Source organism: Thermobia domestica, chromosome 10, assembly GCF_964235325.1.
Source record: "Thermobia domestica chromosome 10, izTheDome1.hap1.1, whole genome shotgun sequence".
Taxonomy (NCBI): domain Eukaryota; kingdom Metazoa; phylum Arthropoda; class Insecta; order Zygentoma; family Lepismatidae; genus Thermobia; species Thermobia domestica.
Window position 1 is genome coordinate 22413811 of NC_137463.1, and position 27822 is coordinate 22441632.

Below are 27822 nucleotides of genomic sequence, written 5' to 3' on the forward strand. Positions count from 1 at the left end.
ATTTCCTTTTTTTTCACTAGGTGGTGACGCTGTCGGTGTACACGTACTTCGTAGCCATTCTGATGGGAAAGCAGATGGTGGCGCCGATAGAAGATCCCATGTCTTCGTCAACTAATTCCACTAATTTGCTCTATCACTACCATCACCGATCGAACGATCTCCATCACGATCGACTAGAACTGGATCTTTATTTCCCGTTCTTCACCGCATTACAAGTAAGTATTAGAAGAATAATAGGTTATCATCATTTCAGCGCGCTGAACTATTACCGTAGCGTCAGGAAATCTTTTCAGCACTCAACGCTTCATTGTTTATTGTAGGAAATATTTTTCGTTTTATGTGTACTACTCTGTATTTTTGTATTTGTAATTTTATGTTGTAAACAACCAAAATCGATCAATGAATGAATCATGTAACCTATCTCCCAATGCAGTGGCAGATCCAGGGAGGGGATATCGGGGCCCACCCGAAAGAGGAAACTTTTTTTTTTATTTTATATATAAATAGAACCTATACCAGAGTTTGGAGCTCGTTAAAAGTAGCTCTAAGTAGTAGTATTACAACCCCCCCCCCTAGAAGTCGGTCCTGGATCCGCTCCTGTTCCAATGTAAACTACAAATAAATAAATACTCATGACCTAAGAGAAGGCGTTGACTTCTGCAGCGTGCCCATCTTCAGATGGGAATGAAATTGCATTAAGAAAGAAAAGAGTTCCAACCCTCTACAATATATACGTTTTCTAACCCCTAACAGATTACAACAAATGGAAGACATGGGCACAGGCCCGAAGCTTCTTCATATTAAAAAAAATGATGTAGCTAGTTCTAGAAAGGTTGACATTCTATACGTCCCATATAGGGACGTACGCAGGTCCGGATCCCCTCGAAATCCTTATTATTGTTTTTAGTCTAATTCTAGGGATGATTTTACAAACTTTAATATAATTTATCTTCAATTTGGATTTCCTCGAAATAAATTCTGCATAGTCCGTGGTCATATAATACCGTACCTAACCTAACTGCTGCTTTTATTTATGATCATGTACCTCATTAAATTTAGTGTTAAAAAAAGTCGTATAGACCATTCAAAGTATAGCTAAATACACAATATCAAAACGTTTCACCGAAGAGATGGTGTAACCGTCTGCGAAAGACGTAAGACAAAAGATTAATGTTTATGAATCGTGATGTTATAACATACAATATAAGTGATTATTTGGATTTTTTTTTTTTTTTTACTAAATAGGGGTTTGATACAAGCGTATCATTTAATAGAGCCAATTTTCCCCTGAATTTCATTATATATGTAATGCATTATAGCCTAATCACTAGTGTAGTAATATCTAATTGAAAACGAGGATTTTTAAAAATTTGTTCCACAATTATGCACCGAGGCTACAGAAGACTGATGATGAAGTGAATTATAGTTAGGGAATGGGGAAAGTAAAAGAAAATGGGGAAAATCCCAAGAAAACGCATGCACACCGTGAAAAAATGGGAACTATCTGTCAGTGGAGGGCCAGAGAATGTTCTCGGTAAGGTGGTACCGGTCAAAGGGTGTAATCTTCAAACACTGAACACAATACAAGACCCTCGTCCGTTGGCAATGTCTTCCATATAGTTGGTAATAATTGTTGTGTTCAACATGCTACACAAATGGGTTTTAAATTTGCCCCATCAATATGGACCACCCTATACTATCTTTATTTAGTATTAATAAACTGTAATTAATTTTCGACTATCAGTATCATAAATACGTAATATAAAACACACATACAGGGAGAGTTGATGGCATATTATTTTCTTTTCAGTTCTGCTTCTACATCGGATGGCTGAAGGTAGCCGAGGTTCTTATCAACCCATTCGGAGAAGACGACGATGATATAGAACTCAATTGGCTCATTGACAGACACATCAAGGTAAGACAACAATGAGAGATGGGTCCCAAAACGATGTATTCAGGATAGTATTAGTGATGTCATCTGGGAGAAAGACATATTAAACACCTTTGACAAGGCTAATTAGCAGGGTGAGGGACACCTAGGTAGTTCTCACCACCTTAGGACTCAAAGTATTTTTCTTAGGTCTTAAGTCAGATTCACTAACATCTCGTTTCTTTTCATTTCGTATTCCATCAAATTTCTAACAGCTAACCATTGCATTTCGTACCCTAACACCTACTGTAGTGTCATCTCGTACCCGAGAGCCATTTCAGTGATTCATCGTAAAGGTAATATGCTTGGTCGTGCTCTACTAAATGCTGAAATTCCCTTCTTACTGTAAGGGGTATGTTTTTTTTTTTCTTTTTGAGTTCCCAAATACTGTGTAATAATTCAGCATTATTTTAAAATAGTTTGTAATAGAATATAAGGGTACAATGTTTACAGTGTGTATTTGAATAGTATAACCACAAAAGAATAGGAAAACCACAAAGCTCCACACAAGCTAGGTGGTTGCGGTTAGGAAGATTCTCTCAGGGGTCTAGGCAAACTAAGAGTGTGGTTGAGTTCCTACAAAGCTCTAGGCAAGCTAGGAGGCTTGTGTTAGGTTAATTCTCTCAGAGCTCCAGACTAGGTAGGAGGCTTGGGTTAGGTTAATTTCCTTAGAGCTCCAGGCAAGCTAGGAGGCTTGGGTTAGGTTAATTCTCTCAGAGCTCCAGGCTAGGTTGGAGGCTTGGGTTAATTCTCTTAGGCTAGGTAGGAGGCTTGGGTTAATTCTCTTAGGCTAGGTAGGAGGCTTGGATTAATTCTCTTAGAGCTCCAGGCAAGCCAAGAGAGAACTTAACCAGCTGAGACAGATGTCGATTGAGACGGTACATGGATTTTTATACTTTCTCCTGGGCAGCGGTGGCGCTGATGTTCCTCTTTTGTCACCTGACCTGATGATGCTGCCTGTCGTCTGCTTCTTGCAGTAATAGTAATAGTTGTAATAAGAGAGCACACGGTGCAGGGGCGTCATTTCAGACTTCGCTTGATGGGGCCAAGAGCACAACCGACATAAGACTTTCACGTTTTGTACTAGTATATTAGTAGACAATAGATTAAAGTATATGTATTCCTCATCCTCTTTGGGGGGAATTGCCCCCTCCTGCGGTGTTTACAAAATAAAAGCATGTGTTGGTGTTTACAAATATAGATCACGTCTAGGATATTACAGTATGAACTATAGATACCGAACTTGCGAGAGGAAGTGCTCCTATATGGAACCATCTTTGCTTTAGTAAGAAAGGCAGACTTCGATAGCTAAGTAAATATTAGTTATACTTAACGTTGATAAAGAATAACATTCAGTTATCCTCTGTAGATTGTCAGACAGCTTTTTGGTCCTGTGGAACCTAAAAGATCGGCGTCCTTAATTCAGATAATTAGGATAATAATAAAGGATTGGCTTAAATCAACAAATAAAGAGGAATACTAGAAACTATGGGAAGCCAGTATTCTTTTCAGGAACTATATTATAGATTGAAGAACGAGTTATCATAAATCAAAAATAAAACCATGTAACACAGTTATACGAGTATAAGATTGACGTTGAAGAAACATTCCTCTTCTATGATTCCTTAGAAGGGTCACGCACATCATAGGGTTTCAGTGCGTCCGAATCCCTTTCAAACTTGGGAACTGTACATATATTTGCAAAACTTCTGAATAATAAGAATAACCTGTAGGTCTGAATTTACGATTTTCTCTTTACACTTATTGTACTCGCTTTCTTCAATAATAATTATTACATCGTTTTCTAAATAATAATAATAATAATAATAATAATAATAATAATAATAATAATAATAATAATAAAACATTCCCATCTCTGCAATTGTGGGACAATATGCTTTGATAGAAGATTCTGTGGCTAGGATGCAGGACTATTAAAGTTGTCCTTTATAAATTACAGAAATTAGTACTCAAGTTCTTGTGTATATATATTTCTCAAGTAATTTCTCTTGTAATTTCTCAAGTATAATCTCATTTTCATATGTCCTTAGATTAAATCAAAATAATTCCGTTCCTTTAACACCGATAATTCTGTGTTCTATTGTGAATCAAACCCAGTACCAACTGTATACACTCAAAACACATCATTCAATTATCCGATAGTATATACCATACTTTATGACAAGATTATTCCTTTAGTGTTTCTCTTTGGAAAGTATAAAATTATTGAACAAGCGTCAGTGAGTTTATGCGAGTCGATTTAAGATCCATTTATGTAGCTGTCTGTTCGCCTATTCTACAACAACTTAATGGTGTAAAATTTATCCGATTTTAATGAAACCTATCTGTGCCTTCTTTGAGGTTTAGTAAATAAGCCTATTCCTTGAGGTACAGGCTTGATTTTATGAGTAAATTGAGGTTTCATTGTTGAGTCGCGCCTTTCTAGGGTAAATATTTAATTTCATGAACATTAAATTAAATACAGTCCTTGTTTAGTTTTTCGTATCAGTATTTTTAAAGTGAGACAAATTGAACGAGCCTTTCTCCGTGCTATTTTGAGCTCAAATGTGTCGTACTTCTTATGTCACAAATGATTGGAGTTTAGAATGGCATGATGAGAACTTAGATTGTGGGTTAGAATCACCTTGGTTACGCCGTCATATTCTCATTCAAGAATACTTATTTTATCTGTGACAAAAGAAGAAAATAAAAACACATACGGAAAATGTCCATTTTCATTCAAGAATACCTGAAACTGTATTTTCAGGAGGGCCAATTCTCAAAATTTTCCGCGGAAGGACCCCCAACTAAGCCTGAGTAGTATTCCATACCCCGAGAACCTCCACTGACTTTCAAAACCCGGCGTCCTTAATATGCTCAGATGTGTTGGGCAATATGCACTACAATGAGGAACACAGACTGAAAGTATTTGAGAATAAAATCGTGAGACGAATATTCGCACCAAGAGGAACGGGAATGGCTGAAACTTCATAACAAGGAACGGCGGATTTACCAAACTTTGTTAGGGTCATCAAGTCTAGGAGTCTCAGGTGGGCAGGTCATGTAGCCAGGATGGAAGAAAGTAGGATCACTTTGAAAGTCTTAACTGTAAGACCAATCGTAAAACGACCATTGGGAAGACGTAGACGCAGATGGAAGGATAATATTAAGATGGATCTCGCAGAAATAGGAATACAAAGTAGAAACTGGATCCAGTTGACCAAGTATAGAAGTCAATGGAGAGCTTTTGTGAACGTGGCATTCAACCTCCAGGTTCCATAGGCAATAGTATTAGTTGGTTAGTTAATATGCGCTACCACAGTTCTCTGACAGTTGTGCATTTTTCAGTTTCTGTCAAATCACATTGATCAGACTTATATTTGCATTTAATCTGCATGTATGCGCGCTGTAATGCACTCTTGATACACATGTTCCCAACTGTTGCGCAATGGATAATTGATCTCTAGCACTTAGCATAACATCCCGTAGGAAACTATATGAAACATAAATCTGTATATTGAGTGGAATTCAACCTTATGATCTCTCACGAAAAATATGAATTCTTATCAGTTAACTACGATGCAGGTCTAATTAGGATTTTTTTTTTTTGTTTTAGTATATCGTTCCTATTATATCCGTTCTTAGAAAAATTGAATGTATTTTCAAGGGGGAAAAAAACCTGGATCAGCAACAAGTCTTAATTGAAATCGTTAATAATATTCAAAAGCGGTAGAATTGCTGTTAAGTTAGCATAGAAAGTTGTGATTTTACTATAAGATACAAATAAAAGGGCTATTATAAATAAAATGGAGAGAAGCTTATCTTCAGATTAAATAGTTGTTCTTGATGTGCATGAGAGCTTAATCGGAGCTCATAAGTACGTACTCCACGAACCAACTTCTTGTTTGTATGGCAACACTGCTTCGACAACGTCTAAGTTGCTCTGTCTGCTTTTAAGCCAATTATACATGGTCATAGTTTTCCATCAAATGCTATATCAGACTTATCTTTGATAGTCATTTGGTCAAATAAGTTTGCTAGAACTTTTACACGCACTATAAAAGATCAAATAAATACAAAACAATTTTGTTGCGTTTCTTCATTCAATTGTTACATTTGTTGGTAGGCATAGAATGCAACACGGTACTCGCTTGAGGCAGTTATTTAGAAGTAAACTGTTTAAATCGTAAATCTTAAAATAAACGAGCAATTGGAAATATTAACTATGCATGTGAAATGTGAACGCTTATCAACCTATAGTCTCTGGACTTATCAACTTATCTTCAGCCACTATTTTTTCCAAGGTTTCTTTTGTGTTTGTATTTATTGTAATGTTCTTTAAGTTTACAGTTACACAAAACAGAATGCTGGTTTGTAGGCATCAATAAGCATTTCAATTGCTTCCCATGTTTACATTTAGTATCCACCGCACAGTGGTTTTCGTTTATTTTCTTTGATGCAATGTTGTATAGCAATGGAACATGTTTTTTATTTCTAGCATGTTGCGCTAGTACGCTCGGCTGTGAAGACCGACAGAACATTTAGAACAGTTGTATCAAATGTTGTAATCAACCCAAAAGTTGCATACAACTTGGTTATCGTATACGTTCAAATTCCACTTTGCTGAAACATTTAATACAATATTTGATGTCATATTTGATTATGTAGGCCTGTGACTGGCTTTATATTCCTTGTTGTATTTATCTAGAATGGAAGAAACAGATTTATGACGTCACAAAACATATTATTAGAAATATAGGCCATGTTACTTGTACAGTACATTTAGATCAGGGGCGTCATTTGGGAAGGGTAAAGAAGCAATTCTCCCTCCGGAGTTTGAAAAACATATGTTTTTTAGTAAATTGTATACATACTAATATACTAACAAAAAACTGAAACTCCCTATGTTGGTGGACAATCTTGTGCACCCTGGCAAGCTCTTAAATGACGCTACTGATTTCTCTGTTAACAATGAGAATTCTAATTCTAATTATTTTATTTTATTTGTTGCAGGCTGCCTACATGATTGTTGATGAGATGCATGAGGAACATCCTGAGCTACTGAAGGATCAGTATTGGGAAGAAGTAGTACCGAAGGATCTACCGTACACAGTGGCGTCCGAGCATTATCGTCGAAGAGAACCCAAAGGCTCGGCTGAGAACTATAAAGTAAAGGAATCAGACGCCCTCTATGCGAACTTACTACCCTCTAGGAAGAGCCAAGCTGATGACGTATACGCGGATTACGTAAGTATTATATATTTGTAAGTAGCACTAGAAGAGTTACGGTACATGAAGTCTGGGATACAGGATCAAGTAACTAAGGTGTTTGCATGGAGTCCATATTTATCGGATAACTCTGAAAGGCATTAGCGTCCCGTAGCACTACGTATTGTATATCCATCTGCGGTGTAAGGAAGTGATAGAACTAGGAATGGGCAAAATTGGTTTTATAAAAACCGAAACTTTTGAAAAACATATAAAACTAGTTCTGTGGAAACGGAATCGGTTTCTGGAGAACAACCTGAGAATAGACCCAATTAAAAAAAAAAAAAAAAAAAAAAAAAAAAAAAAAAAAAAAAAAAAAAAAAAACGTGAACCGGTTTTGAAGAAAACCGAAACCGGGCCCGGTAAAAAAACGAACCTGTTTTGGAGAAAACTGAAACCGGTTTTCGGTGAAAACCGTTTTTTTACATTCTCAAAAACCGGTTTCGGATTTTCTAAAACCGAAAAACCTGTTTTTGTGCCCACCACTAGATAGAACAACCGTGACTATAATATACTATACAGTAAAAGTTGAGAGCATTATAATCACTATTTCCTGCCCTTGTGACAGTGACATCCAATTTCATACAAGAAAGAACAGTCAGCTCACATGAAGCTTTGGTAGGGTCGCCATATTTCGATCATGAAAACCCGGGACGCTACTAAATTACGAGAATCTTTAAAATGCTTAAAATGAAAAGAAGTGTTACATGCTAATTTACTTTCTTCCATTAGATAGAATTATTCAGGTATTACGTAACCAAATTTTTAGTAATTTTAGTAGACCTTCTCCTACCTAGTTAAGCAAACGTAAATAGATTATTTACTCCCTCCCCCTGGTAAGCATTTTTTTCCTTCACGATCTGTTAGGTTTCGTGGCTTTCAGAGTTTATTTTAGCTCATTCAAGATATAATGTTTCCTTTCACACGTTTTATCTGCTCATGTTATATCCTTTTGTTAGAACGGTTAATCCATTGGCAATGTGTTTTGGCGCCATTTGTTATCTTCAAAGAATTTCTTTCGTTGAATTTTCACTTTATTTCTGTTATTTATTTTTAACAAACAAACAACACAATAACTCACGTGTATGCATCAATAAATTAAAACAGTATATTTTCTTCTTGAATAGGCAGCGAAAAATTACCAAAAATATCTATCAGGGATTATTTATTAAAATATCTCAGAAGCAAGATGTAGATTGAAACAGAGTATTGCAGATAACAATAAGATTGAGGAGTAAAACCTTTTGTCCCTGGCCCAAGGAAACGAATGCTTCGTTCAATGTCAAAGTAGTTAAATCGCGAACTTAGTTAAATCCGTGTTTTATGTCAGTGGTGCCCACCCCCTCATGTCCATGACGCACCCCCCCCTCAATTGTCTATCCGTAGGTGTTCTTCCATGAAAAAAAAATCTTCTCAATTAATTTTTACACCCCCTCAAACATATTTATATAGATTTTCATCCCCCAAATATTTCGATGACGCAGTTTGCGTCATAGCCCCCCTTTGTGGGCACCCCTGTTTATGTATTCAAGTTTTTTTTCAACGTTTAAATTGCCATACTCAGAAGTTAAAGAGAATAATTATATACCTAATCCTGTGAAAAAAATTAAACTAATTTTCTCTTCCTTCTTCGCTGAAATCCGGGACATTTAAGCGTCCCGAGAAATATTTTCGGCACGCCGGGACGCAGATCTCGATTCCGTGACGGTCCTAGATTTCCCAAGACGAAGGGCAACCCTAAGCTTGGTTCACAATGCAATTTTGGATGAGTGGTTTTATGATACACCGTGAACGGTTTATATCTAATATCTGACATCTTACGCGGTAAAACATGTGAACCTTCCCACTTCTCCAACTTGTAATTTGGTCCATGTATATTAGAGGATGTGGATAATGTAATCGGATACAAATATCTTCGTAATTTACTCCTTTAGTTGGAGATTTTCAGCAGAACTATATAGGCTGACTAATTAAGTCAATTGATGAATCGTGCTTCTACGAGGGACTGCGTAGTAAAGTCGGCTCTGACATGTTAATGTTCATATACTGTACTTTGTTTCATTTTAGTAAGCCCATTCTTGTGAATTTGTGGGTAGCACCAGTATTAGAAGAACCATTTTCGGATTTTTTCTACTGGTTTACTTGTGAAATAAGCGAGCACTGTTATTTATAAAGCGAAGCAAAACTCGTAGGAGATATTTATTCAGGGATGTGAAGACTCGCCTTCAAGATGATCTCCAGAATTGAAAGTTTTTTTTACATCTAAAATGTTTTGTAGAACTACGAGGGTACTGCAAAAGTTCTACACGGTTATGACAGGTCATCACTTAGCGGAATATTAACCTTACAAATGAGTTGCCAATGCATGAGTCGGTAGTCATGCAATTGGGGAAACCTTCGACCAGCAACAGGCAGTGACTGTGGACGAGGAACTCTTTAAGGGACAGAGCGTTATGGGGATGAAATAAAGACCGATAGGAAACACGCCATACTTCGATAAAGGAAGTATTGAGTTCACAACATTTGGCAAGTATATAAGGAGATACAGTTAACAATAGCACATGTCGTTTGTTTGAGTAATTCAGGGACTGAGACAGAAAGTGTCAAGATGAACCACCTGGACGTCCAGGAGTGTTTTTCGAGGAAAATGTTGACCAAACCATTATAATCCAATCGTAGTGGAATTAGCAGATACGTCCAGGTACATAGGACAACATTCGAACCGCTCAAAGCGTTTTTGTTTCACTTCAAATTTTGATCGTTGGATGGGGCATATTCTGAATGCAAATCAACGATAGAGAGTGGGCCGAAATCTGTTTTCTTGCTTTCCCATTGCAAGATTGACTCGTTCTTGCCACATATTGTCACAGGAGGGAGTATTGAAACGTAATGTATTGCTGGAACGTAATATGTTGCAGGACTGTGTGTCACGTTTCTAAGTGGCTGCCATCGATATCCAAACTAGAACTTCATTCCACGAAGGTCTTTAAATGTGAGGTAAGCTGCAGTTTTCAGCTTACCTGTCCTATTCTCCAAATTTAGCTCCCTGTATATCATAAACTGTTTTGCGCGGTGCAGAACTCTTTCTGACAGAAAATCTTTGACATTTGGATGCTGTCAAAACGGTCGTATGATAGTCCTTCGAATTCAAACCTCAAAACTAACAGCGGCATGCGTTTCTTCTCCTACTAACAAGATGGCTGAATGTCATCGATTGAAACGGCATAGGTGATTTTCTCACCGTCGCATTTGCGCTCGAGCAAATGAGAGGGTGCATTTATCTCGGTTGCGCATATGGTGCGTGGAGTGATAAAAGGTGGTTTCTTTTATGGAATTAGTATTTTAAAAAAATAAAAAAGGTTTAATATATTTTTAAAAAAATGTATACAGATAACACTGACTCAGACTATACAGACAAGAAAAAATGGCTAGATATTTAACGTAAGATTCATTACGCCAGCCGCACTTCTTCACTCTTGTGGTCTACTTCCTCACTGTAACACTGAAAGAAAGTCTTTATGCAATAATTTCCATCACTGTCTTCTGGGTGTAGCCTCTGCTGATCCTAGCTCCATCAGATATTGGGTGCTGCCACTGCTGCTGTATGGTTGGTTGCCGGAAAGAGAAGGAAGCTTTAGCTTTTGCGATTATATAACCTCTTGGCCGGTCTCCGTGCTGCCACCTGCCGGAAAAGATTAGGAACTCTCCAAAGACATTCAAGAAAAGACGAAACGATGTAGTGGCGCTGCCTACCACAAGTTTCAATTTGTGTTGTTCGCACTTCTATCTGAACTTTCGGTGTAACCAGAAAGTTTGGCAGAAGAAATGTAGGACAAGAGAATTAATTAATTTATCTATTTATTAGTATGAATCTATCTATCAGTGAATCAGCTACAGACATTCCTTTATGGCTTATTTTGATGGTTACAATCAATTTGATTTATAAAAAAGCTATTGTACACAATTCAAAAAGCTTTCTGAGAGTAATTTCCCCTTAAGAGGTACCCAGAGTAGTCATTGATCGGTATGATCTGCACTGAATGATTCGGTTCGATCTTCCTTTTTCTTACTATACAGGGATATCGTGTTTCTTCTCTTCTTTATTTCTTAGAATTTACAATTAAATATTTTGAATTACTAAAAGTAGAGCAGCAAATGCCACCGGAACTACCTCCTTAGTACGGAGAGTTCCTGCCATAATATCCGTCAGTTATTATTGTTATTAAGTATTCTGCCTTTTGGTAAGTCCTAGGACTAATGAGTTTTTATTTATTTATTTTAGTTTTGAACCTGGAAATATTTCTTCCACATTTCTTGATTTTCAGCTTGCTCCTTTAACTCCCAATATTTTCTTCTATTCTTCAAATCATCTGTCAGTTGTATTCTTCTTCCTATTCCTCGCTTTCCTTCCATCTTTCCTTCTATGGCGATATAAGAAGCAAGATGTGTCCAATACGATTGTTCTTCCTACGAAGGATGCTGGCTAGAAGTGTCCTCTTCTCTCCTATCCGTTTTAAAACATCTTCGTTTGTTACTCTTTTTTTGTCCATTTTATCTTCTCCATCTTCCTCCAACACCACATTTCGAAGCCCTTTAAATATTTCTTCTCTAACTTCCGTATTGTCCAGGTCTCTCAACCTTACACTCCAATACTCAGTATATAGCACTTGATCAACTTTTTTCTTAGTCCAATATTAAGCCTGTTAGTTAAAGGGATCTTTTTCTTGTTGAATACTTCTTTGGCTATGACAATTCTTGACCTAATCTCTTTGGTGCGGTAAGCGTCTCTCGTCAAAATACCTCCCAGATACTTGAAATTATCGACCACTTCAAGTTCTCTTTGTTCTACTCTGATCCGTAAGTGCGCGTTTCCACGGGATATTCTCATGACTTTCGATTTTTCAATTTTGATTTCATTTCATACAGTTTCCCAGTGTCAACTATTTCGTCAATTATCTGTAGGCTTTCCGTTCTAGCTATCCGTCAATGACAAGTAGTAATAGAAAAGTTTTATAAAAAAGAAGTGATGAGTTCAAGGATGCGAATACGCAGTTAACAGTACGCATGCAATTACCAAATATATTGAAATATATTTTGCACAAGTAAAAATGAAGGGGATGGAAGCACATTTTATTAGCAAAGTTCTTGAGTGACATTTTCTAAAGTTTGCATATAAAGTGTGGTGGGTAGCTGTCGCATAGCTGGATTCCTTTTTGCGAATACTCAAAATTACACTTATTTTCAAGTATTTATGTATATCTTCTTTGCAATCATCATCACCACCATCATCTACTTCATCATCATCATCTCCTTCTGTCCAAATCAAACTGTTTACTCGTGTAAATATTATTTTTTTTATCTACTTCCCATGCCCAATTGACTTTAAACTTTGTACTCTTGTGTGTGCCTAATGGCAATACAATAAATAATACCTCCTATAATACCTAGTCTTTAATAACAACTTATGTTTCTTTCTTTCTAGGAAAGTGTGGATACACCCTTAGTCGAACGACGAAAGAACTGGTTCCAACGCCAGCTGCATCGAATGGGAAGCATGAGATCTTCCACTCAATATTCGTCCGGTCTCTTTGGAAGAAATAGGAATCACTCCGTGACAGGAGGGAATCTTTATTCGACGCCCGAGTCTGGACCCAACCAATCGAACGGAGGTGGACCTCCTACTCAGAAGATGTCTCTGTACGATCGACTCCTACACAGGAAGTCCGGGAGACGTCATTCTGGAAGTGGGAACGGCATGCACAGAAGCAGGCATAGTAAGTATCCGCTTAGAACATACAAGTTTCTATTTTTATTATTATTATTTATGGAGTTTGGTTCACCAGAAATTCATTTTTATATTTACTCTCTGTCTGTCTGTCTGTCTGTCTGTCCGTCCGGAAGACATAAAATTTCAAGAACTGCTTGATGGATCATCATCAATTTTGGCCAGGATTAGGGGATCAAAAGTTAGGGAATCGCTTTCGTTGTTGGAAATGATCTATACGGTTGATCCGAAGATATGGACCATCTAAAATCGATTTCCTATGTAAATATTTCTATAGGACTAATTATGGATAGCATGCCTCTTTAATAGATTAACCGCAGTACTGTTGAGATCAGCGGGTTAGTATAATGCTCAGGATAGAAAACAAATGGGTAAAATAGAATAAATGGGTAAAATTAAACAGGATTACTTTTTATTCGACAAATCGAAAGACTTATGTAGTTTCTAGTTTCAAATATTTGGTCTAGGAATTAATTCGTGCGATTGGTACGCACACATTGAAGCTGTAGTACAAACACAAAATACATAAATACCTTAAGAAAAATATTGTCCATCGCTAGCCACCACTTTCGCCCATCTGTCAGGCAATGTACGGATTCCGTGGCGAAAGAAGTCCTCATCCTTGGAAGCGATCCAGTCAGAGACCCATGTTTCGATATCTTCTGAAGAAGTAAACCGCTGTCCAATCAAATCGTTTTTCATGCAATCGAACAAGTAGTAGTCCGAAGGAGCAACGTCTGGTGAATACGGCGGGTGGGGTAAAACTTCCCATCCGACATTTTCTAAATAGGTTTTGACCGGTTTTGCGACATGTGGGCGAGCGTTATCATGTTGAACAATAAGTTTATCATGTCTGTTCTCCCATTCTGGTCGTGTTCTGGCCAGAGCTTGCTTCAAACGCATTAATTGTCGTCGATAACGTTCTCCATTCATAGTTTCACCCGGTTGCAGCAGCTCATAGTACACCACACCTTTCATATCCCACCATATGCACAGCATAACCTTTGCACAGTGAATATCTCGTTTTGGTTGTGGTGGACCTGGTTCACCTGGTTTCACCCACGCCTTTTTTCGTTTAGGGTTCTCGTAATGGATCCACTTCTCATCACCCGTAATAATTCGATGCAGAAACCCCTTTCTGCTCTGTCGTTGAAGCAGCAATTCGCAAATGGTTTTTCGTCTTTCAACGTCTCTGTCTTTCAATTTATGTGGAACCCAATGTGACATCTTTTGAATCATTCCCATGGGTTTCAAGCGTTTGGAGACTGTTGTTTGATCAACGCCTAATGCTGCTGCAAGTTGTTCCTGCGTTTGACACGAATCCTGCTCGAGCAATGCTGTCAATTCTTCGTCTTGAAATTTTTTTGGCTGTCCAGCTCGCTCTTGGTCTGCCAAGCCGAAATCACCACTTCTAAACCGTGCAAACCACTTCTGACACGTTCGCTCAGCTAGAGCATGGTCACCATACACTTCCACCAAAATACGATGACTTTCAGTCGCACTTTTCTGCATGTTAAAGTAATGCAGCAGGACACCCCGCAAAAACACTTTATCAGGCACAAATTGCGCCATGTTCACTTAACTACAAACTGGTGTTGTTGACGCTTTAATCCACTGCCCTATACTATGAACGATACGCGATGACAGGGGTTTGCAACACATGTGTGGATACACGGAACTGTGGGACGCTCCGTTCGTTGTGCCATCTCTTGTCCACCCGCACGAATTAATTCCTAGACCAAATATTAATTCATCTTAAAGTGCACTTCATTTAGTTTAATCCTAGGCGGGATAAAATTTAATGTGTTAAAAAGTCTAGGCGTGGTAAAATTTAACTTCTTTTAAAGATTATGGTTTGCCAAAAAGCAAACCAAACTTCTTCACGTGATGTACACTATGACATTGCTACGTGTTAATTTTGTGCGTAGGTATAGATTAGGTGAACTGAAACAAAAATTTCAGTAAGAGACTAAAGTTCATAGCGTTAGGACAACAAATGTACCATACTGGGAGGCATTTTTGTTGTCCCTCCTTGAGGCAACGATTCCGGTGGCGGATCTAGAGGGTAAAAGCTGGGGAAAGGGGGCTTGCCAGAACCCAGACTATATAACGAGTTTACTATAAACTTTCAAAAATATATAAATAATAGGTTAAATTATTATTGTCACTCGAGAAACTGGAGGGCTAGGCCCCCCGGCCCGGGCTAGATTCGCACTGAACGATTCGCTGAATATTCAGGTTATACATTTTCTAATTTTTTTTTCTGCATACTCTGCTTCTCATTTTATGTGTCTGGATAAATTTGAGCATGGACCACCAATATTTGAAAGTGACTCTACGAAATTACATCTTGCTTAAAATAAATAAATAAATAAAAACATCTGTCCGGTACCAACGGGCTTTTCTCGCAGAATGGGGTTGGTAACCGGAAGAAGATATTTTACAGTTAAATCAAGCCTCAATTTAGGTACAAAAGTACATTATGACTGTTAGATACAAAGATACATGCTTATTATACACGGAAGTTTTTTTTTTTTTTAAGTAATAAATCATACTTTTTTTGGTTACATTTTTATTCGCAGACCGGATGAAACATACTCGCGAAGCAGTGTGAATCCGCCAGCCGTCATTTGGTCATCACTGGTATAAAGTATAAGATTGTTTTCTGCTCTCAGCATCCCAGAACTTGTGAATTTTCAAAAGAACAAAGAACACAAATACGAGTCAGCCATTTTTTTCTAACTATAGGATAGCCTCAGAATACATCATATATGTACAGGATCAGATTCAGGGAGTGCACCGGTGCACGTATCCCTCCCCTATTGTTAGGAAAACGATTGAAAGTAATATGGAGCAATATTATTGTACCCATAGTTCAATATAAATCTCTTTAAGTATAGAATCAGATTTTAACTTCCTGGTGGTGACCCAGTCTAATTTTAGCCGAGCGCCTTGCATTAATTAATTTATTATTTATTTATTTATTTATTTCTAGACACAACAGGCTATATAACCCAATTACAGTGTCCGTTACCTGTATTAAGCGACTATAACACATTCATACATTCATCTTATAATACATAGTTATAATGTGATTGCAATATCATTGATGTTCTTTCATTTACAATTATTTCTTATTACATTACAAAGAACTTCCTTGAATTGACTTAGGCTGTTACTATTAATATCCAAATCCCTTGTGTATTTTGTTAACCTATTGTAGGTTGTACTCAATCTCCATACTGGTGACCTCTTGTTTGCATTTGTGTGTAATCTGTCGCAGTGAAAGAAATTGAAATTTTCAAGGCGAGTTACATTTGTAGGAGTGCGTATTTTAAATTCTTGCAGTAAATTGGTGCAGTCGACTTATATAGGAACAACATATCTTGCATTATTCGTCGCTGTTCTAGACTTAATGTATTAAAGTTTAAATTTAAAGATTGACCATTATATGTTTTCGGATATACTTGTGTCTCCCTATATGTCAAGTACCTTATGGGGCGTTTACACTTAGTCGATTTGCGTTGGATTCAGTTGAATTGACGTCACTTTCAACTTAATCGACCGTGTAAACAGGATTTCAACTTAATCGCTTGTTGATCGAAAGCGACTAATCGACTAGCAACTGAATTGAAAGACGTTCTATTTTCTGTGGTCGATTCTATTTTCTTCTGCTATAACACCGCAAATTGTACCAATTACTTTTTGCTTGGACATCTTTAAAATTGCCAGTCGATTTCAAATCGACCAGAGGAGAGCGAGTCGACAAGCAGCATTCAATTTCGGTTGAAACAATTGAACACATCCATCGATCTCATTCGGTCTAGTTGCTTCGATTTAGTCGCAAATGCAGCGAGTCGATTTAGCCGTGCGACTAAATCGACCAAGTGTAAACGCCTCATTAGATATTTATTCTGAACTTTTTCTATATTATTTAAATTTGTTTTTGTGTAAGGGTTCCATATAGTGGCTGCGTATTCGAGTTTTGTACGTACGTAGTGTTCATATAGCTTTCGGATGGCGGTAATACTAGTAAATTCTTTACTGATCTTGATGATAAATCCAAGGTTTCTGTACGCCTGGTCAATCATGTGATTTATGTGATTATTAAATGTTAAATTTCTGTCATATACCGGTACCACCCCTAAGTCCCTGACAGTATCCGAGGTTGGTAAAGTGATGTCATTCATCTTATACGAAAACTAATTTTCGTTCCATTTGTGTTCTTTATTTCTGATTCATTCATTCATTCAATGAATCAAGAGAGAGTATTGCAGTGTATTGTTAATGGAAAATATATTTTTACTACCATCCAGCTATTACAATTTCACGTTATACTTTCCCTGTTTATAGCTTAAAATATATGTCATTGCATGACTAATGTGCGTGACCAATATAGCGCTGACTGTAAAAAATTCGATGGTTCACATAATTGTGTTAGGTATTGCCAAAATTATTTTTATTTATGCAATATATTCTTCTGTTTATTGCTAAGATTCCGCAAGAAATATTTTTTTTAATATGTCCTCAAACAAACAAATATATTTGTATGTATATTCATCGGTAAATAAATATGGCTTTCACTGTTTTTAACACGTATTTTAGAAAGTTAATTGCTGCAAACGTTTGGTGTTAATGGAGATATTTGCCCTCGGCTTTCATACTACCGACAGCTCCTGTTTTCTTATACGAATCTTCAGAATATACTATACAAGCAAGATAGGTAGCTCACACGTACTGATGATATTAGAACCTTTGGGTCTTTCGAATCAAAAATGGAACCTTCATTTAACAAGGTAGCATACAACTTTCGTATTTCTTTCAAAATGGGACAGAGCCGTAACAGTATTCACGGAAATGTGAATAATCACCATGAAATCAATAATATATAAAACTACATGAACTCACTCACTGACATAAAATAACGGGTACTTTCGGTTGACGTGGAAAGTGAAAATTTGGTATGATTGTAGCTTTTCGAGACTAACCCACAGAAAAATTGCCAAAAGTGAATATTTTTAATTTTTAGGTGGTCTAAAGTAGGGATGGCCTTTTTCGAAAAATCTGCTTTTCGATTTTCGGAAATTTCATTTTTCGTTTTTCGAAAAATTTTTCGTTTTCAATTTTTCGTTTTCGAAAACATCTGGCCATCCCTAGTCTAAAGGGCCGAAGAAGAAATTCTGTATGTTATTTAAGTGGACCTTTTTTGGACCTCTAATCTCATATTTTAGGTACTAGGAATTGGAACAAAAACTTGAAATTCGATATGCTTGTACATTTTCGTTAGCGTTACCCAATTAAATTACCAAAAAGAAGAATTTTCAACTTTAGAGTAGTCTCATGGGGAACTGAAAAATCTTTCTCATGTTATTTATATGGGATATCTTCTACATCCCAAAATGTTTAGGCACTTCCGGCAGGATTAGAATGATGAAATTTGGTACGATTGTAGCCTTCTGGGACTAACCTATAGAAAATTGCCAAAAGTAAATATTTTTAGTTTTTAATGGGTGTAAAGAGGGGATTAAGACATTCTCATATTTTTTAAAATGGGCGTTTTCGTAGGATACAAAATCGTATCATTTAGGTAATTGAAAAAGGAAAAGAAACGTGAAATTCGGTATAATTGTAGGTTTAATAAGTGCGAGGCCGCAGGCCGACCAAAGGTGGGGGTCTTAGGGTGGAGTCCCCAGCTAGCCGAAGGCTAGTCCTAATAATAAACGCCTGTGCGTCATACTATCCTGAAATGTCGGGTTGGGTCAGTCGGGTCAACTCGGGTCGGGTTGTCGGGTCAGGCTACTCGGGTCGGGTTATTCGAGTCGGGTCAATCGGGTCAGCTCGGGTAGGGTTGTCGGGTCAGGTCAATGAGGCCGGATCACGGTTCGGGTCGGTCTTCAACCCGACCCGACCCGACTCGTTGAGAGCACTAGTACGTGACGTCACGTTTGTCGGGAAGCAATGCATAAAGAACGGACACGACCGATGTACTGCTATGTATACTTACAATATCAGCATGTAAGGTATATAGTTGTGCAAAATGTTTACAGGAACTCTTAAAAGTTCCATCCAAGAACCATTCCTCACTGTTTGTCAGTGCTCGTCTTAAACCCTCATAACCGAAACACAAAATCCTTTTGTCTTCTTCTAATCTGTCGTATTCCAAGAATGAGAATCCATCCTCAAATAGGAGAATATCGTCAGAGAAGATGTTGCTAGGCGTTGGTGTGTCTATATCAAGCCGAGAGCTTTTCTCCTTGCTTTGTTCAAATAGCCTTTCTTGTCGCTGTACATCGGAATTTTTGTCATCAAATCTAAATCCTGGTTTACTGGTACTGTCATTTCATCTTTGAAAATTTGACTTACCGGTGTAAATATTTCTTCCTCTGCTCTTCTCTTGCAATTTGCGAGTCGTTTTTTTAATTCACAAGCAGCGACGTCTGGCATACATGTCTCTCTACAATTGCTGTTTCCTTCCCCAACTTTAGGGAGTGCGGTGGCCCAGTGGTAGAGCCTTCACCTCCGTTGCTTGGGGTCCCTGGTTCGATCCCAGCTCGCGCCGTGTGGACTTTGTGGTGGACAAACACCGTGCTCGTGGGTTTTCTCGGGGTTCTCCCGTTTCCTCCCACTTTCTTCATTCCACCATTTCACTCATCTCTCATCATTACCGTCTCCTTTAGCCTAACCGGCATAAAAGTGGGACGTAAAACTTAGATTTCATTTCATTTTTCCTCCACCAACTTCACTTTGCCAGGACAGTTTCAAGTCGTCCTCTTCACACACAACTGAAAGAAAGATGCAGTTTTGATTAATTACGTTTTACTTCATAAATGTAGCAAATAATAAGAATACATATGGATTTGATTCATAAAATTTTCCAAAATAAATGTAATTACAACTTTCAGGCATATTATAAACTCTCAAGGCTTCTGTTTACAACTTTCAAAATTGGCTTATGGAAATATTAACGATTTTCACTTATCCATGTTGTAGAATGTCTATTCTTCCTCTGAAAATGATACTGATATCCTTCATGCAGTAACAATTCTTTGCCCATAGCGGTCCTTGTGAACTGCGTTGCAGATCAATATGGTACTGTAATCCCAGTATTATGTGTTGGCCTTTTATAGTTTTCTTCACCCCCACCACCAAGGCCACGGAATCAAGTGTGCACACCTGGCCTCTGGGAACGTCGAGATGACAACAAGGCTTCCACCCCCACTCCCCAAGGCACGAAGTCAGGTGTCCGCACTTGACAGCTGGTAACGTGGGGATGAGCACGATGAGATTCGAAGATAAAAATACTGTGGGGATGTGCACAAAAATCGGACTATGCCGATCAGCGTGCCGATGAGCACGTAATCGCGGCGCCGACTTCTGTATAACTTTAGACCACATTGCCACGTTAAATGAATCTTGTAGCTGTCATTAAAAAATAAACTTGAGACCCTACCATATTTTACCATGTAAACATAGTCTTGAAAGGGGCACACAACATTTTTTTTTTTAATCTTGCAAGGAGTTGAACAATGTGCAACTTTCTGGGATGTCTTGCTTGCTACCTGCTATTGCCCTCCCGCTGAAATAAAGGAAAAACCAGTTTCGCCGCTTCCGAAACAACGGATTCTTTTGGACAAGGTGGAGAAGTGCGCCAAAATACACGTTTTTAATGAGAAGGATCACTATTTGTCCACTACAGTGCAGTGCTGCATGGCAGGAGATACCTTTCTTGCTTTCAAGAAGTTGTAACATGTAAACAGTAAATAGAAAGATTGGGTTGCAAGTTTTTTTTTTTTTAAATGACAGCTACAAGATTAATTGATTCATTTAACGTGGCAATGTGGCCTGGGACAGTTCGTTCAGGGATGTGTTTCGTTGTCAGATAGTCAAATCCGAAAGAGTCAAGGAAACTTTGGGGAGGGGCATGGGTCCACTCGCTCCCAGATCGTCACTCGTTGCAACGGGTAATAAAAAGTGAAAAAAGTTAGATTTGGCAGTAAAAGCATTATTTATGTGTCTTACTTTCTAAATTTTTGATTTTTAAAATATTTAGTTGTTCACTATTTTTTTTTTTTTTTTTTTTTTTTTTTTTTTTTAATGAGGACCTTATTGAAGACAGATACTTTATAGTTATTATTAGCAAATAAATAAAAACAAAACTCCACATACTAAAACGACTTTTGGGAAGAAAATGTAAGCTTTTCAAAATGCTGCTATAACAAAACAAAGAAATGTGATAAGCGCAGTCATCTGTCCGCTCCGCAGTGTAGGCAGGTATGCACAAAAATTTATACTATTCATGTTCCTAAATTCTCCAGAGCTGGAAATCCATCTGTGATAAACATGAAATAGCTAAGAGAAAAAAATAATAAAATAAAAAAGTTTATATATAATAGTGGTAAAGTTTTTAAATGATAGAAGAAAATTTTAAGATCAAAAAGAAGAAAAAATTGGAAACTGCAGAAACGTGTGATCTGGCAGTCCTAACTTTAGGACGATTTTTCACCTTGTTTTCCTCGTAGTACACTAATCACATATCCCACTAAGAAAGAGTTTAAATTGTAGATTCGTATCCGATATGGTTTCGGTTTTAAAAAGAATAGTTAGTTAAATTTAAATGAACACTATCTTTTTTAATTAGAATAATAAATAACATGAATTTATGTGATTACAAAATAAGTTTCATGTGTAAAAAAAGAAAAGAAAATCATAAGAAATTCACGTAGCGTACGTACCAGAAGAATTTCGTATCAACATTTTGAGAATTGTAAACGCAATGACACACTTTGACAGATTTATGCGGTGAAATGACAGCTAATACAATATTTTGTCGTTAGATGTCACACCTTGTCGTTCAAGGACTTCTTGGGAAAAGTCGGACAATTTCTCTTAAAGAGGCCTTGCCAATGTACCAGATGTTTTGATCGCTTTAATGAGACAGAGAAGGAAAAGAGGTCGAAATAAATTCTTCATCACCACTTGATCTAATTATTAGACAAGGACCTCTAATTTCTCACCTTCGCGACATATATATGTGGTTGTTCTTAATGGCTGCAGTGATTAATCTTACCGCTAATGATGAAGTTATTACTTCTTTTTAAAGCAACTTCGAGTATTCCTGTCTATTATTAGAAACAGTGATTGTGTAGATTGAAAGAAACTTTGTAAGACAGATCTGTCAAATAGGAAAATTCAGCAAAATGTAGAGAAATTTTATCTTTCTAGTCAACGGCGCAAATCTGTATTCAACATTGGGGGGAAAGGACATGTGAGACCGTTCCTATAAGCCTTTTTTTTCTTTCTTTTTAAAGCGATGTTTAAAATATTTATGATGTTGAAAAACAGTGCTGTGCAGGGTCAGAGGAGCAGAGTTGTCTTCAAAATTGGGAGGCGGGCAGATTTGAGGCTTATTCTGCGGGGGGGGGGGGATGAGACTTATATTACGGTAGATGAATCCGATTTCTAAGGTGAACCTGTTGTATATTAAACAGCAAAGGACATCAATTTCATCTCACTTTCCTTTGTGGCAGTTGGACACAAATAATCACATTCCTCCCCAAAAACTCATTTCAAAGCGGATTATTGGAGAGATAGTCGCCCCAGTTCCAAGATTGGAGGCGTGTCCCCCTTATCCCCTCGGGATTTGCGCCAGTTCTTCCAGTAAGCATATCTACAAGTACTATATAATCGTTGCAGTTGGAATATTATATTGACAATAACCCCACTCAATCCAGCAGCGAGATTGACTTACATTTTTTTTCAATATTTTTCTACTTCCACAAAGCCCTACCGACAGCATTGACATTTGACCATGACCTATTTACAGCAACCCAATCGATACCAGTAACGGATGGAAAATATACACTTCAGATATGAAAACTATACTCTTACTGTGTTAAGATATCCACACAAAAATCCTGAAACTAAACTTAGGACCTTGAACTCCCCCTCCTTCTCCTTAATGAAATTCTGTGTACGCCACTGGTCGACACGCGTAGCACATGAGATGCAACGGGTGAACTTAGAGTAGTGCCATGAGAATTATTTTAATATTTTTTTCTGATATTATTGTCATTTTTCATCCCATATGCAATGAAGCGAAATCAAACTTTCACAGTGAGTAGTTCGTTTTCAATCGGAATGGAAAGGTATCTGTCATACAATCACCATTATATGATTACTTCCCCGAATACACCTAAATATAGACCACCGTCACATCGAGACGGTTTGGTCAACAACTTTCAATATTTCCCGTCGTTTGAATTTGAAAGCTTAGCAAAATATTAGCTTAGAATATTTGAAAGCTTAGAATATTTGTGTATTGTTTTCCTTTCATGATATTTTTTCTTTTGTCGTAAGGGATAAGATGTGTCTATCATATGGTAAAATATATAAATATACTTTATTTCATGTTAAAAGTAGTAACCGAGAGCGTCGTGTAACAAAATTTTCTTTTCTTCTGCAGGCACTTCAGGGAAGATGAACGGATCAATCCCTATAACTGTGAAGAACAGGCCTCGAATCCCAACCCCTGACGTAGGCAAAGAGATGGCAGAGAAGCTGCCAGGAATAACGGATGGCACACAAGGCCAGAGCTATGCCACAGAATTGCCCGTGGTGCAAGTAGTACTGTCGCCCATTCAAGAGATTGAACAAGGAACGTTCAGTACAGCTTCAGGATCAGGAACAGCCGCATTAGCTCAGGCTGTCCTGTCTCCAGCATTGACATCAGCCGGAATAAGTTCTGTGACACTGGGACATACGCCTGGGACGGTGACACCGGTTACTGGAAGTCCAACAGCTTTTACAGCTAGCGCAACAATGACTCCAACCCTAACTCGAGCTGCTTTGGGACAGCCTGGAACAGCTGCAACTATGACCCAAATCAATTCTTTGGGACCGATGACCGTGACACCAGTCAACGGAGGCACTCCAATGACCGTAACACCAGTCACTATGAGCCCAGTCACCATGAATACGATAAATGCAGGAGCGTCTTTCCCTCCAGGAACCATGCCCACAGCATCTCTAACAACGGTGACTATGAATCCAATGACCTTTGCACCAGCAACAATCAGTCAACCCATTTTTAGTACATTAGGTTTGAGCCACGCGGCTCCACAAGTACCCCAACCACCCCCGCCTCCTCCATCAATTAGTTCAACTACATTAACCCTGACAGAAGTTGATCAGGATGATGATGATAGGCTTAATAGTAATGATGGTGATAGAAACAGCAAAGAAGGTGGTTGTACACCACCAACAATGTCTAAATTAGACATAGAGCACAATAGCCTAAATAGTAACAACGGAGATGCAAGTAGAAATAATAATAACAATTCGAATTCTCAGCAGCCAAAGAGAGGGGAAGTATATGTTTAGCAAAGGTGAATAACTACTATATATATATATATCTGAACGAAAAATGAATGCAAAAGTAGCTTTTTAAAGCTATTTTTTAAAATTGTTTTCTTATTTAAAACAATTTTGATATCGAGATTATGAGCCTGGAAGAAGCAGAAAGTCTTCATGGTGTCATGTTATACTAAGATTTTTCTGTAAAGAGAAAGATCTGACCAATGTTCTTTCTTGTATCATGATATTTTGCTCATAGTGTGCTGCTCAGTGGTTTTTTTTGTCAGACTCCCTGTATCCCAAAACTTAGATAAAAATTTATAGTTCTTGATTATGTAGCCCCAGAATAATTTATAAAACCATCCTGTATAGTTTCTTTTATCTTTTAATATTTCGTTTTATGCTGTATTTAGTCATCAGGTCGTAATGTTTTGGACATCGCGGTCAGGTCATGAACTCAAAAAAACTTATGAAAATTATTTAAGAATACAGTAAATTTCTACTATATTCAGTTTACTACTTACGATATTTTGAACATTATCCTGAAGAATACTACTCATGTTAGCTGGATGTTCTGAAGAACAGAATGTTAAAAAAAGCTTCCAAGATATTTTGATTAAAATATGATTATGGTGTTCTATATCTTGGGACCAATGAAAATATAAGAGTAGAAAAATAAGTTGTTTTGTATAGGTAAAAATTAGTGTGTACAGTATGATGTCATATCTGCCTTCATTATTGTGATGATCATAAAATATTTTAAACAGTAGAAAATATAATTTCTTTTTTAAAAATCACATTAACATTTTATAAAACAAAATAATTATTTTAAATGTCTAATATTTGTAAAACTTTTTTTTTTCGACTTCCCTAATGTTTCACTTCCACAGCAATCAAGATTACAATCATCATACTGTGTATATTTTTTTCTGTATTCTGAAAACTGTACACCAAAAACAGGTCCAACCATATGTTTGTCAATTACGTAAGATGTTCAGAGTAGAATAAGAACATTTTCAGAGCCAGAAACTTTTTTTTAATGAAGGGGCAGTAAATAACATTAAATCAAAATATAATTTGATTTTGGAAAAGTTTTGTGTGTGTTTGAAAAATAGAAGTACTTTAAAAATGATTTTTTTTTTGTTTTAAATTACTATGATCAATACTATATACTCTTGTGTATTATGCTTTTAACCTCTTGTGTTCTGTTGGTGAATCCACCAGTTTAAACTATTTCACATCAAAACGTTATTTTGAACTGTGTTGATTTCTTACAATGTTTTAAATACCACATTCATTGTGATCTAGTATTCATATCTGTGTTCCAAATAAAAACAAAAATACTTAGGTAACTTATCTGGTATCCATATCTGCTTTAAAAAAAAAACTACTTATGTAAGTTGCAAAAAATTTACAGGTCTGATAAAAACAAGCCTTAAGTAGAATACTTAATATTGTTTTCTGTTTACCTTATTGCTTTCCTTTATGAAACAGTCCGTAAATACATATTATACGAAAATACAAGATATGTACATTAGTATTCATTTTTTTTTTTTTTTTTTTTTTTACGTCGTGCATTATAAAGGATTTCATGATCTGTGTTTAGGAATAACTTTTTTTTTTTTTTTTTTAACGAAGACTTACTTGCTCTGAAAATGTGTAATTATTGGAAACATTGAGTACAATGTAATGGGACATAATTAATTAGTCTTTCAAATATTCCCGAGGAATACGATACCTTATGAAGAATGCTGCTGACAAGCTGAATGAAGAGCTGTCGGAAAAATAATCATTCCTATTTAAGCTATTTTATACACTAGATTAAGAGAGTTAAAATGTAGAACAGTATGTGAGCGTATGTTGTGTCAGCTCTTTCTGTTATGTATGTATGTATGTATGTATGTATGTATGTATGTATGTATGCGTGTGTATTAGAAAGGAAATATATAAAAATGTGTATGTATGTTATTTTTATACATATAAAAAGTGTGTTGTGCCAGTCTTAGATGAGGTTTTTTTTTTAAGTAAATGTTGTTCCTATTTAGGTGGTGAAATAAGCGAAATAAACAAACAAGTAATGGAAATATAAAGAACTGTTAAAGAATATAGTTTGAAAAGTGAGTTATGAACTGCAAGTTAGTTGCCATTGTTTTCTTTTTGATGAAAGAGGGAAAAAGATAAATAAGTACTGAAGTGTATTATGATGGTTGACTGAAATGATCTGTGATGATGAACTAAGAATTATTTTTGAGATGTGTTTACTGCTTTCTAGGAAGGAGTTACGTGATTGCCAAAATACGTGAAAGAATTGTTATAGATTGGAACATCTTAAAGAAGAATGTCAGAATTATACAAAACGTAAGAAACGTTACGAATGTTACGCATTGTAATTTTGTTATGTAATAAATCACTTTTGTAAGTATTACATCCTCAGTGGCGGAGAAATAATACTGAAATGTTGACGTCATTGTATTTTTAAAAGTAAAAAGCACACTATCATTATATAAAGATGAGTGTAAATTACTCAAATGTTTACGAGTATTTATAATTCCCATGGTAGCAATGAATGAGTGCCTTACAAGTCATTTTTTTCATTACGTATGTATCAATATACTTATTTGACTCTGTATACTTATAAACAAGCGCATAAACAGAGCATTACCCTTCTCTACTTATTTACTTAACACTGTGATGTCCACAAAAGCTGTGAACTATATACACATATACTGAATATTTCAATGGGAATGTAACTTGAAAGAAATATTTTTGACAGTATTGTGATGTTTCAGATTTACATGTGACTGTGTGTATGTATATGAGTGTGTGTGTATGTGTGTTGTTTGTTACATGACATCGTTGTTTTAAAATGAAACAAAACATTATTCGAATCTTACTCATTATGTGTCATATTAAGTATTTTTTTCTAAGTTTAGAAAACAAAAAGTTTCGTAATTTTAAGGGGATATATTTATATTTTTTCTATTATTATTATTAATATACTCTAGCTAAATTTGCACAAAATGTCCTAAATTAAGTGGCCTTAACTTTTTAATTATAAGATGTATCACTAGCCTTACAATGTACTTAATATAGATTCAACTGGAAACAATTACTTTCATCTCTTATGTAGAGTACGCATATATGTGTGTATGTTACGATGTTTGTGTTTAAGTGCGGTGGTGCTTTATTTGATTGAATGTTTGTGATATTTCTCATATGTGTGTGTGTGTGCAAAACTTTTCTTATACCGTAATGCTTTAGCGCTATTTTACCTTTCTGCTAAACAATTTTTTATAAGCAAATTGAGTTTGCCTTAAAAAATATGGATCAATATTTTAATTACTATATATGAAGTTTACAATAAAGATATATTTCTGAGTGAGATGCGTTCAGTGCTCTTATACACACATGCCTACAAGATTCGAATGATGTAGTTTTTGTTAAAATGTAATAAATAAATAAATAAATAAATTTGAAATTACAA

The 27822-nt window shown here is 36.5% G+C and overlaps 1 protein-coding gene across 1 annotated transcript; it reads left to right on the top strand.

Moving 5' to 3' along the window:
* LOC145662363 (uncharacterized) lies at nt 1-27822 on the top strand. Its single transcript, XM_081727876.1, has 5 exons — nt 1-215; nt 1811-1918; nt 6947-7180; nt 12684-12975; nt 23449-27822. Exons 1-5 carry the CDS (start codon nt 63-65, stop codon nt 24363-24365), a joined length of 1704 nt encoding a protein of 567 aa, XP_081584002.1. The 5' UTR covers nt 1-62; the 3' UTR covers nt 24366-27822.

Excerpts from the sequence above, each read along its gene's own strand:
- LOC145662363 (XM_081727876.1), top strand. The coding sequence starts at position 63 with ATGGGAAAGCAGATGGTGGCGCCGATAGAAGATCCCATGTCTTCGTCA. Across the intron at positions 7,181-12,683 it reads ATGACGTATACGCGGATTAC|GAAAGTGTGGATACACCCTT; the intron begins GTAAGTATTATA and ends CTTTCTTTCTAG. Across the intron at positions 12,976-23,448 it reads CATGCACAGAAGCAGGCATA|GCACTTCAGGGAAGATGAAC; the intron begins GTAAGTATCCGC and ends TTTCTTCTGCAG.